The 19121-nt window shown below is 31.9% G+C and overlaps 2 protein-coding genes and 1 non-coding gene across 7 annotated transcripts; 2 read left to right on the top strand and 1 right to left on the bottom strand.

The window, feature by feature from the left end:
- The first annotated feature begins 1334 nt into the window (after positions 1-1334).
- Positions 1335-1406, top strand: TRNAE-UUC (transfer RNA glutamic acid (anticodon UUC)). Its single transcript has one exon. It is a non-coding gene; the product is annotated as a tRNA-Glu (tRNA).
- A 3263-nt stretch (positions 1407-4669) lies between these two features.
- LOC133674082 (probable receptor-like serine/threonine-protein kinase At5g57670) lies at positions 4670-7861 on the bottom strand. 2 transcript variants are annotated; one of them, XM_062095055.1, is made up of 7 exons: positions 7407-7861; positions 7066-7320; positions 6782-6939; positions 6619-6698; positions 6392-6521; positions 6087-6236; positions 4670-4948 (listed from the first exon to the last, which is right to left on the bottom strand). In XM_062095055.1, the coding sequence occupies exons 1-7, from the start codon at positions 7606-7608 to the stop codon at positions 4772-4774; spliced, it is 1152 nt and encodes a 383-aa protein (XP_061951039.1). In that variant the 5' UTR covers positions 7609-7861; the 3' UTR covers positions 4670-4771. The 2 variants fall into 2 exon arrangements, with proteins under 2 accessions (XP_061951039.1, XP_061951038.1); XM_062095054.1 differs by having other exon boundaries at positions 6386-6521; positions 7407-7857.
- A 7613-nt stretch (positions 7862-15474) lies between these two features.
- LOC133673836 (uncharacterized) lies at positions 15475-18825 on the top strand. Of its 4 annotated transcripts, none has more exons than XR_009835070.1 (4): positions 15475-16230; positions 18137-18222; positions 18455-18545; positions 18640-18825. XR_009835070.1 is itself a non-coding variant. In XM_062094742.1 (2 exons), exon 1 carries the CDS (start codon positions 15628-15630, stop codon positions 16213-16215), a length of 588 nt encoding a protein of 195 aa, XP_061950726.1. In that variant the 5' UTR covers positions 15475-15627; the 3' UTR covers positions 16216-16230; positions 18137-18424. The 4 variants fall into 4 exon arrangements, 1 of the variants encoding a protein (XP_061950726.1); XR_009835072.1 differs by having other exon boundaries at positions 18513-18545; XR_009835071.1 differs by having other exon boundaries at positions 18513-18825.
- Positions 18826-19121: the final 296 nt, after the last annotated feature.

A 19121-nucleotide genomic window follows, 5' to 3' on the forward strand; every position in this document is an offset into this window, starting at 1 on the left:
TCCTTAAGAAATTTGGAAAATTATAAATTATTGAATAAAAAATAAGAAGAAGAAGACGATGAATGCATTTAGCTTCTTTTGTACTCTAAAGCAATACACTAATTAATGCCAAATTGCAATGGATTTTGTGTTTTGCTACCAGTCAATAATCAATTGTCAAAAACCCAGACAACAGCCTGCTCTGCCGCAAGTCTCCCGAGAGGCAAGAAATGTTTGATTACTTTTTGTTCTAAGAAAATTAATCTTATTATTTCTTAGTCTTTTTATTGATTATTATTAAATTGATTTGACATAACTTAATCTTTTTTATATTTCTAAAACATGATGAAATGAAAAAATTAACTGATATCATATCCAAAGATTTTTTCATATTTTCATGTTAGTTTTTAGTTATTATTGCGTTGGATGAAGTGCAATTTAGTATTTTAATAAATAAAAAATAAAATTAAAAAAATAAAATTGGTTGTCAAATGTGATGTTCAGGGGCTCTTTTATATTTTTCATGTTGGTTTTTTAGTTATTATCAAGTTAAACGAATGACAATTTGGGATTTTAATAAATATATAATATAATTAAAAAAAATTATTAGCACCTGCAAGTTTCTAGCGGTACTTTCGACATCTCCTGGTGGATGAAATTTCTCTTATCTTGTGTTGTTGGAATCATCATAATGTCTTCTTTTTATTGAAGACAATGATTTTTTTCTTCTATTTTTTTTTCTTTCTTCTACCTTTGAAATTCATGATGATCATTCAAGATTTCAGAGTTGTCATCTTATTTATGATTCTCAATTTCGATTTTTATTTTTTTGATTTGTAGTTTTTTTCTCTTTATCTTTTTATAAAATTTATTTTTTTGATGTTAAGGGGAATGTTCTTGTATGTTTTTGTGTATAAGCTAACTATCTACCTACATCAATAAATAAATAAAAAGGTTATTTTCAAAGGAAGTGTAATGATAAAGAAATCCATTGATTTGGTCATTATATTTGCTATATTATGTCATCCAATGTATGAGTTTAAAATTATTTGAAGATGTTTAATGAATTTGTTTTCATATTATAATTGGGAATAATCATATAAAATAATTATATATATATATATAGACACAAATATGCATGATTCACGCACTTAAGATCCGATCAAGAACAAATATTAGTTTCGATATGCAAAAGTAATCTAAGAACAAAAGCAATGCTGACAAGGGAGGGGGGATAAAATAAAAAAATTCCTCAAAATCCCAATTTAAATCAAGCGTGGAAGAGGACGTGAACGGAAAATAAAATATACGTTTGTCATTTTTAAGTAAATAAAATGGACCACTTAAACAAGTCTTCCGTTGTCGTCCAGCGGTTAGGATATCTGGCTTTCACCCAGGAGACCCGGGTTCGATTCCCGGCAACGGAATGTTTTTTTGGATTTTTCAACATCAATATTAAAGCTCTGAACAGGTTTTGGGATCTTTGTAGACTTTTTTCTTTCTTCTTTTATGAGGTTATATAGAAGGACCTACACATCATACATGGTAACTATAATATAATATTACAGGGCTTTGTGTTTGGTCGAACCTGTTTTTGAAAATTTTTATTTGTTTTTAAATTAATTGTTTTTTATGTTTTTGGATCGTTTTATTATATTGATGTTAAAAATAAATTTTAAAAAATAAAATATATTATTTTAAATATTTAAAAATATATATTTTAAAATAGAATTTCTATTAGGAATCAAACGCTATCCTAGATTTTGGGTTGATTTCTGCAAAATCTGCATTAATACATTCTGCATACGTGAGAATTAGGTAAAGAAGTGCCTTCCTAGACTAGAGTCCGGGTGACCTTTCTATTCTTTGTAGATTGAATCCCTTCGAATTAATCATTTGGATCTTTCATAATTAATTCTAACAAATCCAGCAGTCTCCAAGAACATGGAAGATTTTTCAAACTTACTGTACTCCACTGTGTTCATCACTCCCCCCACACCCACCACCCTATATTATTCCTCTTGAAATCGCCACGCCTCTCTCTCTCTCTCTCTCTCTCTCAGTGGTGATTGTCGTTGCCCTACCAGCCCCTCGAGGTCTTTCAAGTTTAACAACCACTAATCAACTCTTGAAGCAACATTAAAATAATTAAGGGCTGAGATGCTTCTATCACATAAACAGCGCACAAGTAAGAACACGAACTGGGCATGGAAAACGCAGCTGTTTAACTAACATATTTCATGTGTCTCATTGAAGCCCTGTTTCGAGCATTAAGTATTTAATTTGCCGACGCCATTATATATATATATATATATATATATATATATATATATATATATATATATATATATATATATATATATATATATATTATCAGGAGCAAGCCTACCTGTTTCGTCAACCACCATTTCTTTGCCCCTTTTCAAGCATTCTAATACATGTTTGAGAGAGGATTGATCGTATGGTGTAATGAACTTGGTACAGAATCGTAGTCTATGAAATTAAATAAGTTTCCTTATGTGATTACTTAATTTTTTATAATCTATAGCCTGTGGATGTAGCCCTATTGTTCACCATTCACGTTTTATTGTTGACGCAATGTTTACTGTTTATATGGCTATAAATTTAAAAGGAAAATATGTGAGGTGAACATGATGCAGCTGCATTGTTGATCCTCTCGTGTTTTACCTTGGAGCGATATTGTTTATTTTTTGTTATATTTGATATAAATTTAAGGAAAAATAATATTAAATCCGGTTGAGCTTAGGGTCCGGATTTACTCAACAAGTTTTAGTATAGACGGTACTGTTTTCTTTTTTTATTTTTAAAAAAAAATTCTTTTTTTTGTTTCTATTTTTTTAAATTAATCTTAATTCTATTTTTATTTATATTTAGATTAATATCCCTTCTATCTTTATGTTATTTAGAAATCTTATTTAAAATGATAATTATTTTTTAATTATGCATTTAATTTTTGAGAAGGTTTTCTAATTAATCTATATTTTTTTATAATCTTTTGTATGGATAAACTTTATTTTTGAAAAAAAAACTTATTTTCAACTAATATTTCTAATATGTGCAGCCTTATATATATATATATATATATATATATATATATATATATATATATATATATATATATATATATTTTTTCTTTTATTTTATTCAATCAATTTAATATATGTGTCTATTTTTATTATCGTTTGATTGCATAAAAAAATTATTTTAATTAATAAATTTAGCAAACACAACCGCATAAATATTACGTCTTGTGAAATTAAATATCTTGATTTGCACATGTTTCTTGATTTTTTTAGTTTTTATTTTTAGTCATCATATAGTTTTTTGTACTTATTAACACACATAATTTTCGACTTATTTAATTATATATATATATATATGCGCATAAATTTTTTAATTTTCACTTAGAAATTTTTTAAATACAAAAACATTTTGAAAAAGTCGGTATATAAATTATTTTATTAAAAAATAAAAATATTTAATCAGCGGCAGGACGCGGGTAAAATATGTAGTTAATACTGTAATCTGAAATGCATTCAGTACTGTTCTGCATGCGCATGGTGCATCCTTCCCCTTTGTATCTTTATATATTAGGTGTAGTACTAGTTAGTTTTCTAGTTAGTTGAGATGATATTGTCAAGCTAAAGAACCCAGCCAGTTGTGAGAATTCTCCACTTGCGTCTGTCGCCCTCTGTCTTTACGTGTGTCAAGAACAATTACAACAATACGAACTTTGAAAACAATATAACAATTTCATAATAATAATATAATGCAAGCATTTTCATGTGGATAGCTTGACAAGGAAAGAAAGTGTTGCAAGATTTGAAATGTTTATCCAGGGAAAGTAGTATATGTGTGAAAAAACTATAAACAATGAATGAAAATTATGCTGAGGAGGACCCAATTATGTCCAGAATTGATAAAAAGGGATTCATTATTTGAAGTTCATGTCTGCCATGGGATCCACCTTGTACTGCTTCACTGTTGGCGCATCACGCCTGGCTACTTGCATGACAGTGATGAATCGGCAAATTTGTTTTTAGCTCCACATTGCAAATATTAACTAATACATGCCTGCAAATCCTGAGCATATGAACAGGAGCTAGCGATGCTCCTTGTGTTTAGCAGTCCAAATTTAGCTATTTTAGTGCTTCAATTAAATAGAGTTGGGGGATTAAGCACTTTCTGAGAACTCAAACCCTTATTTTTCAATTTCTAGCATTACTGCTGGACAGAAATAATTTTCCATTTAAAAATACATCTGGTTTTTTGTTGACTTTTCATGTGATTTTCAATGGTTTTGATATATATATATATATATGAAAAAAATTAATTTTAATAATTCTTTCAACATGAACGCAACACAGATTGGACGTACAATCAAACAAAGCTTCAATTATTATTAGTTTATTTAAATCTTGAATCGAACTATGCAGGGTTAGCAAGAATACAAAGCCAAATTATTGGTTAGTGATTGATTGGTAAAGGAAACCATCTTTTTTCCTTCTATTGACATTTTCAAAAAGCATATGCAGAAGAAAGTTGGGATTTTTGCGTAAATTCCTGGAACACTGTGTGATGAGTTGTGGAAAGCCAAATCGGTTCTAATCATTGATAATCATGGCCGCCAACAAGTTAGAGGTAGATATTGATTACGAAGAGGTGTTGGTGCCTGTAAACAGCTTGGTTCATACTGATCATTGATAGTGGAGATACGTACATACTGTATTTACATGTCAATGAAAGTGGTGGTTAGGGTGGACTTGAGCAGCTAATCGATAATGGTCATAGTGCTTCTTGTAGAGATTGAATCTTGTGGAGAAATTGAGAAGGAACTGTCACACTCATGTTCTAGATCTTCAAAGCCCCAGAACTCTTCTTGCTCTTCTTCCTTGGGTATCTTCCACCTTTCCTTATCCATCTCCTCTTCTAGCATTACTTCCAATACCTGCCAGTATACAGAGCAAGATCTATAAACCTCACAAGAGCTCATCATTTGGTATTATCAGGCTTTTGACTTCATAAAATATTAGCTCTAAAAGTTCTGAAGCAACATCATTTCATTTGGTAGAAGAAATTATGCTATTTGAAAAGCATATTCTGCATCCCATTCTTCTATGAAAAACAAGAAACTGTTTTCAACCACTAAAAAGTTACCAATTCAATATCTATTTCATATGATTTCTTGTTTAAGATTAGCTCACAAACACAATAATAAGAAGTTTATATCATTAGTTTATCTTGGTAAATGTCTGTACTAGAACTTAATTAATCTTGAAAGGACCTTGCAACTTGATGTATAAGAATTTTTTGTTCAGCAACTAATACCCTGCCACTGCAATTGATTCAGAAGGGTGGAACAAACACACTTGTCCAAGTCCAAAAACGTAATCAAATCAATACCTTGGAATAAGCCTATAGACTTGGTACAACGTATATTCAGGATATTTTTATTACAATAATGACTAAGAAACGGGACCTGCTCTCTCAATGATTTTAATAATCAGATTCTCATCTTCTAATCACATGGGAGATCCATAATTTAGTGTTTTTGGCCAAAAGATTTATGTTAGGTAAGATAGAACATCCTCTGACTGTTGGAATTGCGTGAAAAAACTCAAATACCCTGCAAGCTAGCTACCTTTACCTAAAGGATCAGATCTAAGTTTATATGTTGAAGTCTTCTTAATTGCTGAACAGGACGTGCAAAGTCGCCACACGAAAACAATCAAAAACGCTTACACTCTGCTCCCATATCTAACCTTTTTTATGGTGATTTCAATAGCAGAAACTTACATCTTTGGACACTGAAAATCGGTCCCTCGGCCAGTCAACTAAAGGTAATTTATTGGAATCATGAACCCGACATACAATTAAACATGATGCAATGATCTACATCAACAAGTTCAGTGTATTTTGGCAGTTTATGAAGATTTTCTGATGGAAAAAGAAGTTGCATTACGTTAGCATCATTTTGTTTGAGAATAATTAACACCAAATCATCCTCCAATTAGTCTAATAAGAATCATTGCATAAATGTCTCGTTATACGCAACCAAATATACAGACAGCAAAGCAAATAGCTACCTCACTCATTGTAGGGCGCCATGTTGAAGATGCCCGTATGCAAAGGGATGCAGCAAAGCCAAGTCTTTTCTGCTGTATAGCATCATACGTCCCTCCAAGCCTTGGATCCACCAGCTTTTCAATCTCTCCTTGGTTCAATATTGGTTTAGCCTGTTAATTAATCAGCAGAAACCCACAAGTCCATTAAACTTAATTTATTAGTAATACATTCACTGAAGTCTAAGACACATAATTAATTAAGGGATTGCTTAATGAAGACGGCAATTATTTGATATAGTACATTAATGGCAATTTCTTACCCATACATGTATGCTTTGGTGAGAACCATCAACAGGTTTCCTGCCAGAAATGATCTCCAGCAAAAAGACTCCAAACGCAAACACATCTGTTTTCTCATCCACTATTCCATGCATATAGTACTCGGGCGCTAAGTGCCTGCAAAAGAATATGCATCATTTTAAGTTTCAGTCTAAGTACAATGCGACGATAATCATACCTCCAATGGAAAAAAATTGGGTGCTAGATACCCTACCCAAATGTTCCTTCAATCGGAGCGATTGAATGGTGAGTCCATTGAGATGGGAGCCATTTTGCTAATCCAAAATCAGATATCTGTAACATTCAAAGAAGAACAACACTAATGCCAAACTCAATATAGTAACTAAAATTTACTGGACTGAGATTGGATACCTTACCAATGGCTCAAAATCTGCTGTCAGGAGAATATTTGAAGATTTAATGTCACGGTGAATTATCCTTCTTTGGCACCCCTTATGCAAGTAATGGAGGCCTCTAGCAGTCCCAATGGCAATCTTGTACCTTATTTTCCAATCCATCACTGGCAAATTCTCATCTACATTAAGAAACATCAAAGCATTACACATCAAAACATTGCAAGAACTAACAAAATCCAGATACAATAAGAAACAACATCATTAATTACTGACAGTACAAACAAAACAAGCTTATATTTCTGTACCATGAAGAAGGGAAGCAACAGAGCCTCTGGAGGAGAAATGAAAGATGAGATAAAGCCCATTGTCTGTGCAACAACCCAACAAGGACAAGACGTTAGGATGACAGACATGACCAATTGTCCCAATCTCTGTTAAGAACTCCTTCTCTTTCCTCTCATCCCTACAAGCTTTTGTTAGCCTCTTTATTGCAATCTCCTCTCCATCACCTAACACCCCTTTGTACACCTCTGCATAGCCTCCTCTCCCCACCAGATTCTCTAACACGCCAAGATAACAAATTAATTGGAAAACATGTGTACAAGTATATTATAATTTAGAACCTTGCAATGAAGGTGAAGCGAACCTGGGCTAAAGCCATTTGTGGCATCAGATATTTCTTCAAAAGAAAAGCATTTCCAAGAGGGTCTTGGAGAATGCTGCGGTTCCTGAACAATCTTGGAGTTTCCATTGTTTTTTCCTTCTTCGTCGGTGTAAACTATATCCTCAAGACTTCGTCTTTTCAATGAGAAAAGTCTTCTCAAGCTGTTGGTTCTTATGTACTTCATTGTAACAGTATCAAGTGAAGCAGAGCACTCTGTTTCATGCAGAGAGAGAGAGAGAGAGAGAGAGAAGAAAGACAATAACTGACTCTGCCGTCTATGAAAAATGATTTTAAGGAAACATAATAGAATTAAGACACAGAAGAGGAGTCAAAGCTCAAAGGGATGTTTTGTGTTTTTATTGGTTTAGACTGGAGGGGTAAGGGACTAGGAGAGAGATGGTGGGTGTGTGTGCATGTTATAATTGCTTTACATTCAATACAAGACAAGAGTGTTAGGAGAGGTAGGAGCGTTTTAAATGCTAGCTAATAATTCAACTAGCAGTTGCCATGTGTGTGTCTCTTTGCTCTTTTATGTGAATTTCAAGTGCATGGGTAGCAAAACAATTGGTTGGGTAGTGAAACTGTTGATTTGATTTTGAAAATCGGCAAGAAATGGGTTTTTTCCTCAACTTTTCTCGGGTCAATGATTGTTTAATTTGGCTGCCTCCATCCACCAAGGAGTGGAGGCCATCAATTTAAGTGTGGTTTTAAATAATTTGTGAAAGGCACAGCCAGAATTATTAGTTTTATTTTTTTCCTCTGGAAGGGGCTTTGCATTGTTAGTTCTCTTCCTGATGATATCTCACAAATCTAACTAGTCGGGAATAGATTCAGGTTGGACAATCGGTTAATTAATTGGTCATAGCAATCTCATCTATTCTTTCTAGTTAGGGTAGTTAATAGCTTATATTTAATTCTTGGTAGGCCAAAGTTACTCATGGCTAGTGCCTGCAAAAATTTTATTTTTATAGACGTGAGGACTCTTCAATGTTTAAATAAACTTTTTGAATAGAGAAAATACAAGAATACTCTAGAGAGAAATGCTCCAAAAATATGTGCAATAAATAATGAAGATTATGAATCTTTATTCTGAAAGTCTCATGGTGTATTTATAGCCCATGATCTTGTTCTTTTATGAAAAGAAAGGTCTGCAGCATAATTACTCTAATAGTATTTAATGAAGGATAAATATTTCTTACATCGATTTTAATGTTTGATGGGAATATAATGGATCCTTAAATGACTTTTTATGTACCTAAAAAGGTATTGAAAGATTAGAGTTCAAGACATCAAATGTAATTAAGCCCATGAAAACTAAGTTCTTCCTCAAGGTTAAACCCAAAGGAGGATGGTTATTCATATAGCCATGCCAAGGGAAGATAGTCATTACCTTGGATTTGGCTAATTGTCAAGTCCAAGTGCCTTGGGTCTGACATGCTTGTCAAACCCATGTTGTCTTGGACTCATAATGCATCGGACTTCATGGATTGTTAAGTTCAAGTGGCTTGGGTTTGACATCTTTGTCGGATCCATATTACTTTGGATAGTCGTTACCTTGGATTTGGCTAACTGTCAAGTCCAAGTGCCTTGGTTCTGACATGTTTGTCAAACCCATGTTGTCTTGGACTCCTAATGCATCGGACTTCATAGATTGTTAAGTTCAAGTGCCTTGGGTTTGACATCTTTGTCGGATCCATATTACCTTGGACATGGCTGACTGTCAAATTCAAGTGCTTTGAGTTCGACATGTTTTTCAGACCCACGTTACCTTGGACTTGGCTAACTGTCAAATCCAATTGCTTTAGACTTAAAGGAATGCCAAGTTCAAGTGAACATGCCAGACCTACATTACCCTAGACTTGGCTAGCTATCAAGTCCAACTGCTTTGGACTTGATAGAATGCCAAGTCCAAGTGTCTTGGATCTGGCATGTTTGCTAGACCCACGTTATCCTAGACTTTGTTGATTGTCAAGTCCAAGTGTCGGGCTTGGCACACTACTAAAAAGCATCTAGGTTTAGATTGCGTCAAACCCAGTGTGCCAAGCCCCAGTGTGGTTGGGTTTGGCACACAGCCAAGCCTCTACTTGAGGCATACTCATTCTCTTGGGCGTGCTCAAGAGAGGAGGGTCATAAGGGTTTCTTTAGCTCGTTAAAAATAGATTTATCACTTCCTATATTCATAAATAATGACTTGAAAGCATATTAATCTGCTACATGTATACAAAATACGTTGAAGGATATGTACATGTAAATTGTGGGGAGAAAAAAAAATATATACACACACACACACACACACATAACCTATAAATAAAAAAATTGCAAAAGAGAAATGACAATTTTGCCCTTCACAACAAAAAATAATGAACTAGTTATTGGGGAAAAATGATATTTTTCACAAGTCAATTTGTCATTACAAAATTGATCGGGGTTATACTGGTCTTTTAATATTTTTAAAGTATAGTGAAATGACTTAATTACCTATATAAAAAAAATGATGAACTAATGTCGGGGGGCTATTTTGTCATTTCACCTTTTTTTAACAAAGTAAAATGACTTAAGTGCCCTTAAAATCAAGATTTATTAAGTTGGCTTGAAGGGATATTTGCGTACTTTCTTTATGGTTTCTTTGTTATAATTAGAGCAATTTGATATTTTGATAAATATAAATTATTATTAAAAAAAATTGGCTAGTGTGGGCAACACATTACTGTAGTTATTGCATTGATCTTGTTTGAGCTTAATGGATGGTGGATGTGATGAGGTCTTTTACCTTAAATGAAACATCACCATCCATTAGGGGTTATTATCCCCCACAATTACCTTTAAATTAGGCAAGATAGTTATTTTCCATTTATGCCTCTTTCTCCATGCATTTTGATATTTTTCATAGATATAAACTCTCATGAAACACCAAATAAAATACATTTGTTCATTACACAAATTTATTTTTAAAAAAATCATTTACATCTCTTGCATTTATCAACTTTATTTACTATTTCTGTGAGATACAACACAATCTTTAAAGCAACATCTCCTTTATATTTGAAGGAGTTTGTGGATTATCAATCAAGCCATTTTTCTTCAACCTTTAAATCCCAATAACTAGTTTTGGAAAGGCTTAAAATTTATTGAACTTCATTTTAGGTTTCTTCAATTAACTCAATGAATTATTGACAAAGTATAAGAATGAGTTTCTTTAAGATTAATATCTCTTTCTTGATCTTTTTCTTAAACCAATTGCAAGATGTCAACTTGGTTTTGGTGTTTGGACCCAAAATCATAAAAACGATGGGTTTTGCTAGTTAATTCATCAAAATAGATTTTTTATTAGTGATACAATTAGGTGTTTTTTAGTAGCTAAAATGGAATGGTAAAAATGAAAATAGAAATTTTATTTTCATTTTATAAGTGTTTGGTTGAAAGGCATAAGACGTAGGAATGAGAAAGAAGATTAAATATAATACAATCCTCACGGGAAAGGTATTAATAAAAACAACGAATGAAAAATAGTTTTTTTTAAGATTGATATGTTATTTTTATTTATTGTATATTAGCTAATTTTCTCATTATTATTACCTTAACCACTACTGTTGTTGTCACCACTGGTGGTGGTGATAAATAAAATTTAATATATTATTATTATTATTACATCATTATTATTTTTTCTACCATCTTCATCACTTTTTATTTTTCTATTGCCATTATCATCTTTTTATTACAATGATATTGATTTTTTAAACAAAATATATTATAGTATTGATATCATATTATCACTACCTTATATAAAAAAAAAACTTTTAAGTCCAGGTTTTTTAAAATAATTGGTCATATAGTGTAAATCTTATCCACACAAGAATATCTAAACTGAAATATAATATAATATAATAGAATATTGAAAATCTACCCTCGGGCACGCTGTTCTTTCTCCAATAAGAAACAATATCAAATTACCAAAAAAAAAACCATTGAAAGGCATAAATGGTTTCTATAGGAATTTATAGTATTTTTTTTATTTTGGTCATCAACTTTTTTTTCTTTTACAATTGATCCTTTTATACCTTTTGGTAGTTAATTGCTTTTGATTTGTTAATAAAAGGCCAAATTAAAAAAATAGAGGATCAAAGTGGGGACAATGGGTGACGATATAAAGTAAAATGTTCACATTAGTCCTTATTATTTCCAATTTATAACTTTATGGTCCCACCAAATTTAAAAATTCAATTGTGGTTTAAAATTTTAGTTTCCTTATATTTCAAACTCTGGTTTGAGAGAGGAAAGAGAGAGTTGGTTGATTCCAATGATAGAAAGAGAAAATCATTAGTTGACACCGAATCCAATCATGAAAATGATTGATTTTGATGTTGATGAGTTTTATTCGATAATAGAAGTTATATCTGGGTGTTTTTTTGTCTTCCCATCACTTGGGATGGTAAATATGAGCTCAAAAGGTGTTTTGGATTTAGGTTGATTATGGGTTTTTTGACCAATTAAATGCTATTTTGATACTAAAAATTGGAGTTTTTTAGGCTTTTATAGTGTTTTTTGGTTGAAAAAATAGGTTAAAATAGGTGTTTTACTTACGGGAGTCAACTGCCCACCTTTCCAGCCACATATGATAGCCAAAATCTAGAAAACCAGGTGACGGCATCACCTATTTTTTTTTAATTGAAATGTCGTATGACATGTCTTACACCCCTTAAAAAAATAGGCTCGCATGTGTGGGTTGCCCTAGGCCCGCGTGTCTGAGTCTTTTTTAGGCCTAAAATGTTATATCAACTAGGAATCGTTCACCTAAGCCTTTTTTCTTCTTCTTTGTTTTTTGTTTTTGAATTGATTTTCTTTTTCAATCCAATCCTTTCTGGTTGATTCTTTATTGATTTTTCTTGCTAATTTTTTTTCTAATTAAATCCTTTAATATTTTATTTATTTCTAATTGGATAACGTAATTTGTTTCAGTTTAATGTTTGTAGGTTTATCATGATCTAAAAAAAACCCGATATTTGGTTGGTTCTTGGTTTTGTGAGCATTTGTTTTTGTTATCATATAATTAAATAAAAAATTATTGGATCTTGATTGTGGTCATGACCTTGGTTTTGGGTTTAACTAGTTAACTTAAGCTAATCAGGAATTAAGCTTCGTAGTTTGTTTGGATTTGTTTTCTATAAAGTTATTAAAATCTCGAACAAACATCCTGATATTAAGTTCATACTTGAGTTTAAAAGGAATTGTTTTTATTATCATATGACTAAATAAACATATAATCTAAAAAAAAATTAAACACGGTGAGTCTATAATCCAGGTCGCGGGTTTGACAAAATAAGTTCGAAACTCGAATTAGTCCAATAAATTATTATCTCAATATTTTTAATAAAATTATATCATATTTAAATTTATATTTAAATTCAAACCATATTTCAACGAGTTATCTAACTTACTTTGAACTTTCAAGTCAAGTATATAATATCGGGGCAACTCATAAATGCATGCTAAGCAAAGACATGGATTGAAAATTTTTAAAATTTACCCATTAGCAAAAAAAAATAAAAATCCCACAACCTCGATGTTTTTTGCTTTTAAAAATAAAAAATTAGTGCGTCCAAGGAGTAGCACATGTCACTGGTCTAGTAAAACTTTGAAAGAGATGCATTATCCTCGTAACATCCATTTCTTTCTCCTTTTTTCAGTGATCCATCGTGTTTTTTTAAATGCAGACTTAATTCTTAGATAAATCATCACAATTTTATTTTATTTTATTTTATTTTTCTTGAGAACAATGACACTGGTTTAGACTTTAAGAGTGTAAAGGGAGCTCGTTAAACGAGGCAAATTCTTGGCCTCGTCTACGGTGTACCTTGGGGAGGGGAGGAAAAAACTATAGCATCTCTTAAAGTACACACAAGACAAGGGACTAGGGAGGTCATAAAAAAGACTTCGACTGTGGATGTTGTCGTTATTAATGTTTGCTCTTGGTGCTTTTCACAAAAGCTTGTCTTTTACATCGAAGAAACTGACACGTGCGAGTACTTTCAATCGTATTTCTATGCGGCAGTGGTATATACATTTAACTGCTTTTACGGTTATCGTGCACGCATGCAGCTACTAATTTATATACTCGAAAGCAAGGTTTGTGAAAACCCAGACCCGGAAAAAAAAAATACATTTTAAGGCTGTTTGTTATTATAGTTTAATTGTATTTTTTAAAATAAAAAAAATTAGATTTAAATTAATTTTTTTTATAATTTTAAATTTTTATGTGTTGATATTAAAAATAAATTTTAAAAATTAAAAAAAATTATTTTAATATATTTCCAAGTAAAAAATACTTTTTAAAATAATTTATATTACCTTTTTAAATAGTCGTTTAAATTTTTTTTGTTTTATAAAATCACAAATTAAACTTGCATAAATAATTTGAGAAATTTGGCCTTATATTAGTAATTTGGTCAAAGAGAAGGTTTAAACTAGGACAAGATACACGTATTTAATCAACTCTAAAATAAGTTTTTCTATTATTTTTATTGAATTTTTAGATATATTTTAAGATAATTAAGAAAATTCTAAGAATTGGAGTTTTCTACCATCAAACTTAAATTATATTAGATTAAGAGTGTGTTTATTTAAAAAATATATCGCATGATATAGTTATAAACAAACACTCTCTAAAATAAAAGGATGTGTTGACTATTAAACCGTAAATTTTAAAAATAATTATGAGATTAATTAAAATTGATGCAGAAGAAGCTACTAAAATCTTTTTATATAAGTGAAAAGGTAATTGGGTATATATTCTACCAAAATAAATAAAAAATGAATTATAATTTCCAGGTTTCTAGAGAGAATTATGACCAATTAACTAGATAAATAGTGCACAATCAACTCAAGAGTTAAAATAGACTTCGTTGAAGGCGGAGAGTTTCCATTTAAACAAAGGCCGAAATAGTATAGCATAGTGGGCCTTAAAGCCCAATTATACTTGTAGGAAACCTAAGGCCTTAGATAATTAGAAACCCAACAAACATATAACTGTTCGAAGCCCATAGAAATTATAATCTTCAAGCCCGATATATGTGAAAACCCAAAGCCTTTGTGAATCGTGAACTCATCATAATAGGCCAGAGTTAGAACCTCACTAGCCGTAGTCCAATATAAACCAAAAGTTCAAAGGGATGTTCGAGATAACACTATTGGTGCAGTTGTTTTTAGAATTACTTTTTGTTTACAAATATATAAAAATATTTTTTTTATTTTTTAAAATTTATTTTTAATATTAGTACATTAAAATAATATAAAAACATAAAAAAAATAATTCAAAGCAAAAAAAATTTAATTTTTTAAAAACTCTAATTAAAACGCGAGGCTAAACACTCCTAACTATTACATGTCACATATTTTATTAAAATATTTGTATAATTATTTTTATTTTTTAAAATTTATTTTTGATATTAATGCATCAAAAATATTATAATATAAATCTGGTCCAATGATGATTAATTCTATTTTAAAAAAAATTAAAATAATATTATTTTAATAAAAAAAATAAAAAATAATTAATAAATTATAACAAGGTTTTTAACCTGGTTTAATCAACTAAGTTTTAGGTTTACTTCTCAAATCGAAATATAATGCTATTATTCACAAATATGACATTGTTACAGCTTTTGAAGAAAAACAAAATCGAAGATTTTTTTTAAAACTCCTTGTAAAACCCGCTGCTTTCAATATAGTTTAATTCTTATATTTTAGAAATGTGAAAAAGAAATTGATGGATCTATATAACTTTTTATTTTTATGAAATAAAACGGCTACATATTTAGTTTTGTTTCTTTTTATAATGACTAATTATAATTTTTAATTGAAAATCATTAATATTATTTACTTAGAAGTTTAACAAAGACACACATACAGAAAGATTTGCAAATACAGTAAACCAGTGATCATGGTTGTGAATATATATATATTAAAATAATTTAAATATATATATATATATATATATATATATATATATATATATATATATATATATATAATTTTTAAAATAATAAAATTTTTCAAAACTCCAATTTAACAACATGCCAAACAACCCCCTGAAACCGTCACTCCCACCGGGAAACCGAGTACAATCTTCAACCAAGTTTATTAAAAACCTCACACTCTTGGGAAATAAATCATAATCTCTGCAATTCCCCAGTTACCCTAACTACCCATGGGAGACAGAGACAGACTCACCGATCGCGACCGTGAAAGAGACCGCGACCGAGACCGAGACCGAGAAAGACGCCGCGATAAAGAAGACCGCGACCGGGACCGGACCCGAATCACCCGCTCTCGCACGCGCTCACCAGACCGCTTGCGTTCCCGAAACAGGCGCTCTCGTTCTCGCTCTCCAGACCGGTCTCATAGATCTCACCGCCGCCACCGCCACCAGAGGACTCCATCCTTGTCACCGCCGCGAAAGCGACATCGACCCGAGAGCGATGACGATAGAGAGAGGGAAAAGCAAAGAGCGGCGGTTTTCGATTTTGTAGACGGGATAGCGAGAGAGCAATTAGAGAAGAACGAAAGTGATAATAATGATAATGGAATGGGAGAGGGTGGGGGTTTGATGGATGAGGATGAGATGGAGATGATGAAGAAATTAGGGATTCCAACGGGGTTTGATTCGACAAAAGGGAAGCCGGTGCCTGGTGCGGATGTTAGTGGAGTTAAAGCCGTTACGAAACGGCAGCCTAGGCAGTATATGAATCGTAGAGGAGGGTTTAATCGGCCCTTGCCCCTGGAGCGGAATCGCTGATACTGTTTTCACAAGGTTCGGGATTTTAATTCATTTTATGTTAGTTTAGGTTTTATTGATTTTCTGCTCTTTTGTTTCGTTTTCGAGGATTTTGCAGGAAGAATTGCTTGTTTATATATTTATTATCTATTACTTCAATTTGACTGGATTGGATAATGTAGTGATTCCTTTTATATGTTTCTAATTATCTATGAAATTTAAGTATTAAATACGCATATTGAATGATATTGTTTGATGTTGATCCTTGAGATATGGTTTTCCAACAGTGATGTGATCAATGGGGAGAGGGAGTTGAGTTTTGACACTGTGTTGCAATTTAGTTCTGATGACAACAAACTAAGTTTGGATTTGGTTGGTTTGCTAAGATGGTTGTTCTGCATTTTATTTTATTTATATACTTATTTATTTATTTAATGCGGTAATGCCATATGAAAATATGAAAATTGAGCCGAGATTTTTATGGAAATAGTGAAAAGCTTCTTGGTATTCTGAAGTGTGAACTGCTTGAGTGCTTGTGCATGTTATTCTTTCTCAGGTTCTTGGAATGGAAATTTTTTTTTTATCTGTATTCAATCGAGTATAATGTTATTGTTACTCTTGGTTTTTAGTGAAATTTTATTCTATCTTTTTTGAATTGTAATCTGATATTGGCTTGTTTTTTTCAAGTTGCAACCTAAAGTGAATAGTTTAGGTGCTGTTCGAGCTTGTTTATCTTAGATTTTTGAACATGTGGATGTCTTAATGATTGGTGGTATATATTTTGTTTCTTTTTTACAAAATCTCCAGACATAATAATAATAAAAAAGAAACTTGAAACTGTTCTTGATTGAGTTTAATTGTTTATTGATTTACTTGATGTGCACTTTGGTCTTGATTAAGAAATATTAGTTCAAACTCGAATTGCTTTGTGCACTGGTAAATAAACGGAATCTCACTACTTAACAGAGAATGCTAGATTGAAGTTCAAATTTTCTGTAGTAGGTAATAATGAAATAATTTTCAGAATATCGAACGAAATTTGGTTTTAGAGATGTATTTAGTTCGTGAATAGCTTTTTTCCCAATTGTTAAATGTCTTCTTCTCTATCTCTCTGGACACAATGCAAAAATTAGAGGAGCCTTTTCTTTTCTTAGAACATATTATCAAGATAATGTTTTCGATAGGACATTTCATATCAAGTAGACATTAAGTTCCATTTTGATGAATTATGTTGGAATGAAAAAATTGACCTGTGATTGTTTTCTTTAGACAAGAGGCATGTTTGCTTAATATACATGGTGGTTAGATTTTAAGTACTAATAGTGTGGATGAAACATATGGTGGTTCTTAGTCTGTGTCTTATCACCATAAAACACTGCTAAATGAGTGGTTTTTTTCCTGAATAGCAACAACTCTGTTTTCCACTGCAATATCTAATTCCAAACTCTGGCAGTCGTTGTTTCTCTTTGGCCTTGGCTCATATTCTTCTCAGCCCAACTACACCTGGTTCTTTCAAATTGAGCCATTTTTCTTATTTACTGCTTTAAGATCTTTTTTCCTCTTGTTACGTAACTTTATCTGAATTGTTGTTTTTTTATTATTCCCTATCAATGAGTACCGGTTACTTTATAAAAATAAAACAAAAAGAAAAAGAAACGAGTGTATTTGTCTCTTCACCAATGTGGATGAAAAGGTGTTATTAATTTATGCAGAAGCCTGTTTTAATGAATGGGTATTAATTTGCCTCTTTATCACATGTTTCCACTCATAATGCACTTTTCCCCACCTTTTCTTTTCTTTCTTTTTTTGTACATTTTTGCATTCCTATGAACTTTGTGACTATGATTGCCACCTTTGGCATACATTACAGCAAGAAAAAATTGATTAAGAATGAACATTTTACTGATTTTTTCGCCTGATCACTGTTTCTTTGTTTTTTCAGATTGCAAATATCTTCTAGCATGAGATGACTCAGCGGTGCTGTGATCATGGTTGTATTCCATCAGTAGGGCCTTGATGAAAGACCTTGTAAGACTAAAGTTTTTTGCTTTAGTTTTCTGCTCTACCATGAACTGAGATTTTTGTATGGATATAATGTGTTATTAATTACTGGTTCAGTAGTGCTTGGAGTGGCTTGGTTTAGACCTTGCTTTTGTGATTGATCATCTCCTGTGGAGACATGTTTGCAAAATGAATTGATCCTATTAAATGAATCTGTTAGACTTCAAAATATTGTTCTAACTGCCATGGCTTGTGACAGTGCAATGCCTTGAGGACCATAGTGACTTGTTGAGGCTGCTAATTCTTTTTGTTTGTAGATATGGATGGTTTTCTGGTGAGAGCAATTGCAGGTCAGCATTCTGATGAATGGAGTCTTAGTGATGGATATCATGTGGATATTTATTTTCTAATCATTTTACCACTTTTTGTCATTTACTTGGCTAGGTAATGGCTAGTATTGTGTGAGCATGAAGATGGGTTTTGAACCCAAGGCCCCAAGTACCACACTGGTGAGGGTTTGGCACCTAGACTTGGTGTTTTTTTGTTGTAGATGCTCATACAAATTGGTGACTACATTCTTTCATGGTATTTACGACCTCTGAATAAAGATTTTGACAGTCGTTGAATCAATTTTAGTGTCCAGATGGGCAGTTAAGCAAGTTACATAATTTACTCCAGTTTGGTCTTCACAGAGTAGTTCACTTCGTGGTTGACGCCGCTGGAACTGGTGTTTGTCTGATCTGAAAAATGCAATTCCTGTCAATTTGGATTTTCTGATCGGTTTTGGCAGATATTATCAGATATCTTCCAGGTCAATCATTCCTTTCAAAATTTTGCTATTGTTTCACTCTAGAGCATTCATATCGTTTTCGTGATGCTTAAGAAATCCGACTTTTCATTCCCCAACCTGTCGTGCTACTGGTGGA

The sequence above is a fragment of the Populus nigra genome, chromosome 15, assembly GCF_951802175.1.
Source record: "Populus nigra chromosome 15, ddPopNigr1.1, whole genome shotgun sequence".
NCBI lineage: Eukaryota > Viridiplantae > Streptophyta > Magnoliopsida > Malpighiales > Salicaceae > Populus > Populus nigra.